This window comes from Lissotriton helveticus, chromosome 7, assembly GCF_964261635.1.
Source record: "Lissotriton helveticus chromosome 7, aLisHel1.1, whole genome shotgun sequence".
In the NCBI taxonomy this organism is placed as follows: domain Eukaryota; kingdom Metazoa; phylum Chordata; class Amphibia; order Caudata; family Salamandridae; genus Lissotriton; species Lissotriton helveticus.
The window spans coordinates 1737715648-1737728163 of record NC_136068.1 but is presented as its reverse complement, the minus strand read 5'-3'; the positions used below and the strand labels follow the sequence as shown (position 1 = coordinate 1737728163).

Sequence of the window (12516 nt, the reverse complement as noted above, 5' to 3'; positions counted from 1 at the left end):
ATGGGGTGACCCACGCCGAGTTTCAGCATTGTAGGATGACCACACCAACTTGCTAGACATCACCTCGGTGCCATCCGAATCTTGGCATCTCAACGCCTAGTGGTATCTTCCATACAGAAAATATTGTTACGCTGCCTTTGGCCCCATTCGCACATCAGTCCGCAACTTAGACATCACCTCGATGCCATCCGGATCTTGGCATCTCAGCGCCTTGTGGTGTCAGTCAGAAAATATTGTTGCGCTGCCTTTGGCCCCATTCGCACATCAGTCCGCTACTGACACCATCTCACAGGCCAATAGGGCGCCCCACGCCGACTTTTACCATTGTACGATGGCCACACCAGTGGCACAACTTCCTAGACATCACCTCGGTGCCATCCGAATCTTGGCATCTCAACGCCTAGTGGTATCTTCCATACAGAAAATCTTGTTACGCTACCTTTGGCCCCATTCGCACATCGGTCCGCAACTTAGACATCACCTCGGTGCCATCCGGATCTTGGCATCTCAGCGCCTTGTGGTGTATTCTCTTCAGAAAATATTGTTGAGCTGCCTTTGGCCCCATTCGCACATCCGTCCGCAACTTACACATCACCTCGGTGCCATCCGGATCTTGGCATCTCAGCGCCTTGTGGTGTCTTCTACTCCGAAAATATAGTAGAAAATATTGTTGCGCTGCCTTTGGCCCCATTCACACATCAGTCCGCTACTGACACCATCTCACAGGCCAACAGGGCGCCCCACGCCGACTTTTACCATTGTACGATGGCCACACCAGTGCCACAACTTGCTAGACACCACCTCGGTGCCATCCGGATCTTGGCATCTCAGCGCCTTGTGGTGTATTCAAATCAGAAAATATTGTTGCGCTGCCTTTGGCCCCATTCGCACATCGGTCCGCTACTGACGCCATCTCACAGGCCAACGGGGCGCCCCACGCCGACTTTCAACATTGTAGGATGGCCACAGAAGTGCGACAACTTACTAGACACCACCTCGGTGCCATCCGGATCTTGGCGCGTTGTGCTGCCTTCGACCTATTCGCACATCGGTCCGCTACTGACGCAAACTCACAGGCCAACGGGGCGCCCCACGCCGACTTTCAGCATTGTAGGATGGCCACACCAGTGCGGCAACTTACTAGACACCACCTCGGTGCCATCCGGATCTTGGCGCGTTGTGCTGCCTTCGGCCTATTCGCACATCGGTCCGCTACTGACGCAAACTCACAGGCCAACGGGGCGCCCCACGCCGACTTTCAGCATTGTTGGATGGCCACACCAGTGCGACAACTTACTAGACACCACCTCGGTGCCATCCGGATCTTGGCGCGTTGTGCTGCCTTCGGCCTATTTGCACATCGGTCCGCTACTGACGCAAACTCACAGGCCAACGGGGCGCCCCACGCCGACTTTCAGCATTGTAGGATGGCCACACCAGTGCTGCAACTTGCTGGACACCACCTCGGTGCCATCCAGATCTTGGCGCGTTGTGTTGCCTTCGGCCTATTCGCACATCGGTCCGCTACTGACGCCGCCTCACGTGCCAACGTATTTTCTCCTAATTTTACACCCTATGCCGCATAACAGGTCATGTGACTTGTTTATAAAACTTTTCATTGGTTCATTTTACTTTTGGTTTCCTAATGATGGAAGGCTTGATCATGTGACCTAAAAACAACACTTTTCATAGGATGAAAACTTTTTTTTTTCCCCAAACGATGAAAGCCCCACCTTGTTTCTGGATGTTTCAGACTGAAGCTGGCGTCAGCATGAAAGCACCACCATCTCGTAGCTCAGTCGTGGTCATTCCGCGAGCAATCATGGCAGCCGCTCCCCACCAGAAGCCTGCAGGAGTCGGAGCCCCCAAAACTTTTGATGAATTCTCAAGGCGGAGGGGACGCTTTCGAGAATGAGGTCCAAGACCTAGCAGACAAGCGTCCGATTTCCAAGGTGTCCCAGGGCCATTTCAGTGGACCAGGCCCAAAAAGGAAACAGCCTGCCGCCATTTTGAGAGTCCTGTGACAGCCGCCTATCGCTGCACCGCAAGAGTGGGCGCAACTCAGCTGAATTGCGGCTTTTGACACAGTGGACCAAAAACGGACGGAATGGCAACTGAAACGGTAAAGGGGCGCCCCACTACAACAGATGACACTCCACCTGGAGAGGCCCGTTCACGCCGCCTCCCCCGGGGCGCTCCACGCCGTTATTCGGAGCAGCATTGTAGGATACCAAAACCAGTGCGGCAACTTACTGGACATCACCTTGGTGCCATCGTTTTGCTGCCTTGGAACTATTCGCGCAACAGTTTGCTACTGATGACCCACCCCCCGCGACGCCCCATGCCGTTATTTGCTGGGTGGCAACTTACTAGACATCACTTTCGTGTCATCTAGATTTCAACGCGTTCTGCTGCCTTGGAACTATTCGCACAACAGTTTGCTACTGATGACCCACCCCCCGCGACGCCCCACGCCGGAAATCTGGACGTTGTGCTGCGTTGGGACTATTCGCACAGCCGACCGCTACTTCGTTGTTTTTCCCTAAAAATGTTTATATGTTATTACTATTTTTGTTTTCTTGTATATATTTATAAATTATTAAAGTTTTATAATCTTACTACTTTGTCGGAGTGCTATATATTTTTAATGTGACACATAATTGTAAAAACTTTGATGTACAAACAGTCATCCCTGGAATCTTCCGCTTCAGGCTCGGTCCCCTCCCCAATCACAATACAGGATGGTTTTCAGATAATAGCAACGCTTCTGCTGTGACGAATCTCATCGAGTGTGGGCCTTGATCTACTATAACTCCTTTGAAGAGGGGTGATTCTTTACAGCTAAGGCCATAAACTACATCTGCAGGGCTAGCTGATACCCTAGGACCAGCCTGGACAATCGGACACAGAGGAAAAGGAGTGTCAGAGGGTGCGGTAGTGAATAGGGCGAAAGGGAGGTGTCGGGCGGGCACAGGGTGTGATTCTCAGGGAACAGCAGCGCAGATGGGGGAGGTTTATTACCCATGCATAAGACAGAGAGCGGGGGTGACCACTGCCTGGGGGAGATGTTTGCGAGGGTGGGGAGCCATGCTAAGGATCGACAGCGTGCACAGAGTGGGTCTGGTCAAGGCATCTAAAATGGCTGCCGTGCACGACAAAAGTGTGGCATTTGAAAAAAGACAAGATGGCGCAGACAATGTTTTTCAACACTTCCTGATTTCCTTCGAATCGAACGTTAACAGACGTTGGGGCATATTACCAAAGTTAAGCGATATTTATCCCTAACGATGCTTAGCAACGATTTTTTTACCGTCAGAAATTATCGCAGATAAACCTTGCTATTATCAAGGTTTATCGGAAATACGATAAAAAACGACCGCAATGCATTAATATCGCTGAAAACTCAGCGATATTCATGCATTACCGAGCTAATGCTCTTAGCCATGTTATCCACCTCCCATTGGATAACATGGCTAAGAACTGCTCAGGGCAGGTGGTAGCTTTTAGAGATATTCGCCCTTATCTCGAATATTTCCAAAAGTTGATAATAGGAGATAGCGATGTTAGCGACTGTTTCCAGTCGCTAACATCTTGGCATGCCCACTTTGCATGTCATTAGTGATAAATATCACTCACATGCAAAGTGGGGCCCAAGATGGTCGCTATCTTCTACTAGCCGTCGCTAACTGGTGTTAGCAACAGCTAGGTAATACACATATAATTTTATCTCCGCGAAGCGGAGCGCTGTTACAGATATATATCTTGTTTCTGAACGTTAATTTCTCAAAATGCACTGAAGCACATATATTGAGACCTAGCAAAGGCACATCGGGCTACCAGTCCCTACAATTTTGCCAAGTTTCGTGCAAATCCATTCAGCTGTTCGATCCTACCGAGAGACAAGATGGCGGCCGCTACGGACTGTTTGGAATGTTTACAGACACCGGAGAGCCAATCAGCTTCGCTTCGCAAAGCTCCGTAACGCGAAAAGTACGCAAAGCGGTGCGCTGTTACAGATATATACCTTTTTTTGAACGTTAATTTCTCAAAATCCACTGGAGCACATATATTGAGATCTAGCAAAGGCACATCGGGCTACCAGTCCCTACAATTTTGCCAAGTTTCGTGCAAATCCATTCAGCTGTTCGATTATTATTATTTTTATTTTTTTTTGCCCCGCGGGGCCCTTTTAAAACCTCCACATCAAACCTAGGGGGTGAGCGACAATGTACTATGCCCCCTTATGGTCATTTGCCCCTTCGCTTTGGCCTCCTCTTGTCTCTCGATCCTACCGAGAGACAAGATGGCGGCCGCTACGGACTGTTTGGAATGTTGACAGACGCCGGAGAACCAATCAGCTTCGCTTCACAAAGCTCCGTTGCGCGAAAAGTCCGCGAACCAGAGCGCTGCCCGGTCCGCTGTTACAGATATATCTTTTTTTAAACGTTAATTTCTCAAAATCCACTGGAGCACATATATTGAGACCTACAAAAGGCACATCGGGCTACCAGTCCCTACAATTTTGCCAAGTTTCGTGCAAATCCATTCAGCCGTTCGGGCTAAAAGTGAGGCCAACCGCCCTATGGAAAACTCAATGTTAAAAACACGTTTTGGGACCCCCCTTTTTTCTCGGCCCCCACTGGACGAACCCCCCCCAAATTTTCAAGGGCTGCTCAGAAACAAAATGTGCCATTTTCCTGAAAATTTCAGCCAATTCCGTCCACAAACGCCAAAGTTATTAGACATAGAATTTTCAAAAAACCCATAGAGAAAAAATCCTAACTATATATACCTACTGGCGACCGCCAGTAGGTAATATATATATATATATATATATATATATATATATATATATATATATATATATATATATATATATATATATTTATAACTTTACTTATGTTTCAAACATTTTATAATTAAATACAATCATTATTTAATAATATTATTAAGTTAATATATATATAAAAAATATGTATGTTTAATTTTCTTTATATTACATTTATCATTCATCTGTTTTTAACATTTTTAAATAATTCTAACTATGTTTTTACTAATTATATTTATTATTTAATTATTTTATATTATTCTTAAGGCATTTAGAAAAAACGATATTTTAAACAATAAAATTTTGTTTTTGATATTTTTGTACTTAGCATTGTAGAGATAGGCTGTCGATATTCTGTCCATCAATATTCTAGACTCAATATTCCTGTAGCTCGATATTCTGTCCGTCGATATTCTGTCAGTGATCCGCAGTCAGCACGGCACAGGTAAATCTGTTTGTCAGTGTAAATGCGTGTTGTTATCCTGCACGTGCACAACCCAAAACAGCTTGGGGCAGATTTACAAGCCCCTTGCGCCACTTTTGCGTCACTTTTAACATGGGAAAAGTGATGCAAAAGTGGCGCAAGGGCTTTGTAAATCTGCCCTCTTGTTTTTAAAGCGCACACATGCATAACTTTACTTTAATTTCCGCAGCAAACTGCCATGATCCAGGCGCCTTTAATCAGCGCGGTAGAAGTGAGCAAGTCACGGATTAATCGATTTGTCAGTGGAAATGCTTGTTGTTATCCTTCAAGCGCACCACCTAAAACAGCTTGGTTTGAAAGCTCTTCGTCAGGGGGCAGGGGTTTGGTTTGTCAGTGGAAATGCTTGTTGTTAACCTGCAAGCTCTTCATCCAAAACAGCTAGGGGCATATTTACAAACCCCTTATGCCACTTTTACGTCACTTTTCCCATGTTAAAAATGATGCAAAAGTGGCATAAGGGGCTTGTAAATCTGCCCCCTTGTTTTTAAAGCTCTTTGGCATTGGAGGGCCGTTAAAGCTCAGATGGTGACCAAGATTAGGGAAATGTTGATACTGACATATGGTTGACAGCAAGGGGCTAATGATGGGCAGGCAGCAACAGGGTTAGAGCGGTGTGGAGGATTCTGGGAATTCGCTTTGGCCTTATGGTATGTATACAGTACTACATGGTACAGAGACCTTTTGTGTCAAAGAATCATCTTATTTCGGGTTGTTTCGAAATTTAGGCTCGCCACTTGCGCAAGGTCTTCCGCATGTTCTAGCGCCTAAAGGGGGATATCGTTTGGTAATTCGGCCTGTTTGCAAGGGCTATTTACAATTGATCAACAGGATTGTTCATAATACGCCTACAGAACGGTCAATGCCCTCTCCATGTCCTCTCCTAGGCCCTCTGTCATTTAAAACCACAATATAAGACATCAGTCTGCTAAAGAGAAGTTGTAGCGCGGAGAGAACATCCAGTTGTACGGAAACAAATTTGTTAATAATGGCAAAAGTATATGCTAATAAACTAGTGCCGTGGGTTTAAGCACCGAGAGGCAGATTTACAAGCCCCGTGCGCCACTTTTCCGACACTGTTGCGTCACTTCTGTGAGGCAGCGGTGGCGTAAAGCTAGCACCATGCTGCGGGGGATTTACAACGTGACGCATCTAGGGAGATGAGCCAACCTTACGCCGGCAGATGCGACACGCATCTGCCCATCCTTGCGCTATGGCGTGCTGCATTGTAAATGCGGTGAAACAATGGCATTGCGTGTCGCACGTTTCTTGGTGCATCCCTGCTGATTTGCAGGGATGTGCCAGGAAACGTAAATCTGCCCCCAAGTTCATACTTATGTGAACTGCAGTTTAAAGGCCTCCCCTGCAGAGATGCCTGAGTGGGTTAAAGCGCTTGCTGTACAGATATTGGTCTATAACCCCCAGGATGCAGGTTTTAACCCATGCAATGCAGTCTCCGTATTTGACAAGTCCGAAACAGGTAAAATGTATAACATTCAGAAAAATAATACCATCGCTTGCTGTACAGTGCTCTGAAGGGCAACAATGTGGTGACAGCAAGCATTATGAAAACAAGAAGGTACAAAAACAGTTTTAGACCTTTTTTTAAACGTTACATCGATGTTAATTGGTGCAGGGTTCACGTTCACTACCAGTTCTGCCCATGTTTCTTCTGCTTGCTTACATATACACTTTTGATTGTCGGTGCATTTTTCTTCTTTTTTTTCAGCTCTACTTCGTTCTTATGCCTAGTTTCCTTTTTAATGTTTTTTTTAATTCCTTTACTTTTCCCCTCTTAACCTTCGGGCTGCTATCATTTCTGTTTTTTTAAATCTCGCCAAACAGAGATCTCTTAGCTGTGTGTAGGGGCAAAGGGTCTTTTGGACATACCAATAGGTGATAGTGAACTGAGAGCCCACCCATTTTTGCCACTCTCATTTGCTTGCTTCTTCTATGACTAAGGTATTGGCATTGTAAATGACAATGCCTTTTATTTAACTGTTAATAAATTAAAGGCATTGTCATTTACAATGTCAATAGCTTAAACTCTAATAAATGCAAGACCTATTGCTTTGCAAATGCTTGTTGTTCAAGGTGTTGAGGTCAAGGTTTTCCAACGAGTAGCTAGTGAGCTTCTTGTAGCTCCCCAGCTACCCGTGAGTAGCTCCCCTATGTGCAGCCCAACATAGTAAATTAAAATGTTTGTTTATCTGAATCAGGTGTGTTTCCAAATTTGGAAACTATAGGGCTCATTACGATGGCGGGCGGATTTGATCTGCCCGCCACTGTAGCGGTGATTGGGTCCGACAGCCATGCGTGCAGCAGTCCGCCCAGTCAATTATGATGGGACGCCACCGCTGCGGTCAGATTCCGCACCTTTAACATTGTGGAGGTGGCTGCTGACGGCAGCACCGCTGCGATGTTGAAAAGAGCATGTTGTGCATTTCACTGCACTCCGCGGCAGGCACTACACTGGGCCTGCCACTTGGTGAAGTAAAATGTAGGTGGGTACCATGGGTACCTCCCTCAGTGCACCCACACCTCCCCCAACACAAGGGGGGCCCCAATGAGCCCCGGAAAACATTCTTTGCCAGTCTTTCAATGGTGGTACAACCACCACGGAAAGGCTGGCTTCCGCCGGCATCATAATTGTGCCAGCGGAGGGTGCTAGGCTCAGTCGCCATTGTGAGCATGCTGACCGCTCCGCCGGGCAATCATGCCGATTGCTACTGGCAGAAAAGCGGGAGTTAAATTTCATTACGATAGCGGGCGGATCGCCACCGCCAGGCCGGCGGTGATAGCCCGCCATTGTAATGAGCCCCGTAATTTTCTAAAATGTGTATTTTCAGATCTGATAAGCTGATGTTTGGTAAATTGATGCTACATTGGGGAGTTTTCTGATAAACATTCTTTCCTAGGTGCCAGCCAGATTTCTGTATATGACTGCTATGACATGTAAAGGAATTCAAAATTAAAATTGAAAAGCCTTTTATTATTTTACATTATTGCTGGTGACCTTGCCTAATGCTCTGAGGTGGTCCTGCACGCAATAATGAAAAAAAATCAAAAGTGGTTACTGTCATAGCACTGATAATTTGTGTTAGTAGCTTGTGATGATTTTCATTGAACATAAATACATTTTATTGCAAAAAAAGTTTGAAGATCTCTGCTCTAGATAGCTTCACTTCAAGGATGATAGCCTGTAACCCAAATTCGCATGATTATCACATGTTCTGGCTGCTATCAAAATATTTACAGTCGCCTGGAGTCACTGGCAACATGTCTATTTACTGGTCATGATTCTGTGGTGTCCAAGTGCATCTTATTTTCCTTCACAGGTATTCTTGGGTTTTCTGGGATGATTGCCGGAACAGTTCAACTTATTGGGTTCGTAGAAAACTATAGTTATTATTTCTCCTGGACATACGCCATAGGATGGTTCGCAGTCATCTGTGTTTTTGCTTCTGGTAAGTGAGGCATATTTTAAATTATTCCTCTATGTTATAAACTGATTTAACTTTTTGCAATAGTTTTTACAAAGCTTAGCAAGGGTGAAATGACTACAGCTATCTACATTGAACCAGTTTATGATTTTTAATTTCTCTCTCAAACTCTCTTCTGCTGACCTTAAATATCATTATACATCACTTTACTGCTCTTACTGCAGTAAAGTATAGTTTTATCAGCTCACTACCATATGGATTCCAGACCTATGGCCCACATGCATCAAGCATTTTTGGAGTCGCAAACGGTGCGATTCCTTAAAATCGTCCGTTTGCGATTCCAAAAGTGCTTTTTGGGATGCATGAAGCAATTTTAGAATTCGTAACATTTTTGCGAGTTCTAAAATTGCGATTGCTTTTAAGAAGTCGCAAATGTGCGATTTCTTGAAAGCAATGCATGATTACTTTTAAAATTTTGAAATCGCAATTAGGGGGTCAAATTTACCGAGTGGTTGAACTACTCGGTAAATTTGGAAAAAGTGTTTAAAACGCTAAAAATGCATTTTTTTCAACATTCATGTTACGGACACACATGTCCTTAGGACATGTGTGTGTGAAACATGATGCGAAATATACATTTCAGGGGTGCATGAGGGGGTCATTTGGACCCCCCTCTCCACCCTTGAAATGCATTGATGAATTCCGATTTGAAATTGCGAATTTGCAATTGAAAAGTTACATTTTTTTTATGCAATTCGGTACAAATAGCGATTTTTACCGAATTGCAAAAAAAATGCGACAATATTCATGCATAGGCTTTTGCGATTTCTAAATTGAGAATCGCTATTTTTCGCAATTTAGAAGTCGCAAAAGCCGATATTGATGCATGTGGGCCATTGTCTCTTCAGTTTCCTGCCTCACTGACCAATGTCATCACCTTCCTTTTCTCATTACCACAAGAAGATTGGGAACTAAAATGTGTCCTGGGGAATGTCCTAACAACAGCTGCATTCTACAACTGGTGCAGTGGTCAGAGAGAATCACCTGCATTGCTACATGACCCTATTTAGTTTTTTTAATACAAAAGATTCCTGCCAATGAACACCCCTCGAGGATGTTTACCGCTGAAGCCTACTGATTACACTGATCTGAAACCCCTCCTACCATTTGTGCCTTCAGAATTTCAAGCTAGAATGTTGGGGCCCGATTCACAGAACTAACTTAAGACACAATCCTAAACTTACTACCATTTTGGTATTCACAGAAGGCAATTACTCATTTTGGTATTCACAGAAGGCACTTACTCATTTCGGTATTCACAGAAGTTAGGAGTCCTAACTTTAGGACTCCTAAATGCCTTCTGTGAATACCAGAAGTCTTAAAGTAAGGATTTTTCTCAATTTAGGAGTAGTATAGTTAGGACTCCTAACTTTAGGACTCCTATTCTGTGAATACCAAAATGGTAGTAAGTTTAGGATTTTGTCTTAAGTTAGTTCTATAAATCGGGCCCTTGGAGACTAGTCACCAACGAACTTTGGAATTCATGAAGTGTTAATCCTACAATACATGCACCAAAACATATAAAAATGGAAATATTCAGGTAACATTCTTATACAATTAGTACATATAGAAAGGACTGTGCTCTCTTTACATTTGCACTACTTGGGAGTTGGACGTTACAGGACCAATTCGGAGAGGCATGTAAGAACATTTAAAAGAGTACTGCTCTGGTACTACTTCTCATACTCAATATTGCTTTTGTGAATCAGACACAGGGTGTATGGGATGTGCAGTTGCATGTCTTCCTAGTTTGTGGGTACCATGAACATTTTTGCAAATTCTTCAATGTTTTTGAAAGGCTGACCTCAGCACTAGATGGTGCTTAAAACGTTCACCAAGAGTTTTTTTAAAGTCATTTTACGACATAAACCCATTGTTGTGCATCTATTTTACACAAAAAGTAGGATCAGGCGAATGGAATGTAAAACAGATTTTCTCCCTCACACGTTTCAGTCATTCGAAAAATGTACTCCACATACTTCACAGAGCACATAGATTGGACACACGTGTATCCGTCATGGCTGGTCCTGAGAGTGCGAGAAACAAATCTCCAAAACATATCTATATGTTAATAAACATAGCAAAACTAAATATGGTTAAGAGTCATCACTGTACATGAAAGTGGGTTATTAGTTGCGAAGGATGTGGACCGTTCAGATGTAAAACAGAAGTAAACCAGGTTCTTCTCGGAGCCATGCCGCATTGTAGTAGCACTTAGCTGTCTCAGGACACGTAGAGCAGTCCAAAGCCTACACAGGGGTGATGGTGTGGGCTAGTACCCCAGTCCTAAGACACGCAACAAACAATACCCAATAAATCATTGTGCATTCAGTGCTTTTTCCTATTAAAAGGAAATGTACTTTATTATGCACACACTACTCAGTATTACTTATTCATTTATGCAGTTTACACCCCTAGCGAGCCCTGAAACCTATAAGCGCAGAACACCCCTCAGATACACTAAACACAATAAGAGCGGGTTAGCTATTAAAAAGAAGGCCTACTGGCTTTGTTAGAATGTCATTGCATTTCATGAAAGCAGGAATATGTCATATTGGATCAATGCCACACCCTTAAATAGATATGGGTTGTACCATCTTACATTGCATTAGGGCATGGAATGACTCACTATTAACTTTGTGATGATACAATAAAGCATTTCAAAATATTTTAATGGCCTTTATTAAATCCCAAAATAGCTGACTGTGTACTCTGTGTTTGTCAATAAAGCTTTCAAAGCATTTAAATGACCTTCATAAAGAGGGGTCGATTTGGATGTCTGTTGGTAAGCTTCTAACCACAGGTCAGAGGTTTTCCAACCAACATAAACGGTTTGAATTACGACCACTGTATTATGAATACTGCGGTTAGAATTTAAACCGGCCATTGATTCTGGCTGGATTCCGATGGGCTCAGGGAGCCTGTTTGCCAGTTGGAGACCAGCCTGGAATTCCTATGGACTGCGTTTCTGCCATAGGGATTACAATGTCGATTTCCAACACGCTTTCCATGTTGGGCTTTCCGACATGGAAAGCCTGTCGGAAAGTGACATTGGGGGCTCCTTGCAGGGCACACCTCACCCTTTGGCCTCTGGTTGGAGGCCGAGGAGGCACCTATGGTGTCCCTCTTTTAATCCCTGCACTGTGTGGCAGGCACCTCTAATTTGCCTGTGGGAGCTTGTGCTACACCAGTTTTACCGACGTAGACAAATTTGAGTATGCAAATGCACCATGTGTGGTTGCATTGTAATTGCGGTGTCGAAACTGCCATCATAATGAGGCCCTTAATAATACTTAATTTTTTACCTCCTTACCTTCTGACCCAACAAACCGGCATACTCTAAAGGCCTAAGGCAAAAGCCTAGGCTCCAAGAGTGCTGTAAATCTTGCAAACTTTTCCAGAGTAATCAATGTAACACCCTTGGGGACTTCCGGCAACTTTTTGAAAACTATCACTGGGTTTCAAGTAATTTGTTCAAGATTTTGAACTCATATGAGATCCACATGAAAAATACCGTATGATCATTGCATATATAAAAATAGCCCAGATAATACAAGTTTAAAAGACATGTAGAAAATGTAAAAAAGCGAATACAAAAATGTCACTAGGTAAAGAAAACTATAGAGGAGGGATAAAAAAATTTAAAGTGGAACTTATTCAATACATATTGTAAAAAACATAAAAAATTTAAAAACTTGTTTACA

General features: G+C 43.9%; 1 protein-coding gene across 2 annotated transcripts in view; it reads left to right on the top strand.

The window, feature by feature from the left end:
* Nucleotides 1-12516, top strand: part of LOC144770722 (uncharacterized) — a 71252-nt gene that overhangs the window by 47986 nt on the left and 10750 nt on the right. For both annotated transcript variants that reach the window (XM_078655454.1, XM_078655453.1), the window contains one exon: nt 8648-8776. In XM_078655454.1, coding sequence (XP_078511580.1) covers nt 8648-8776 — 129 coding nt within the window. The remainder of the gene's footprint in view (nt 1-8647; nt 8777-12516) is intronic.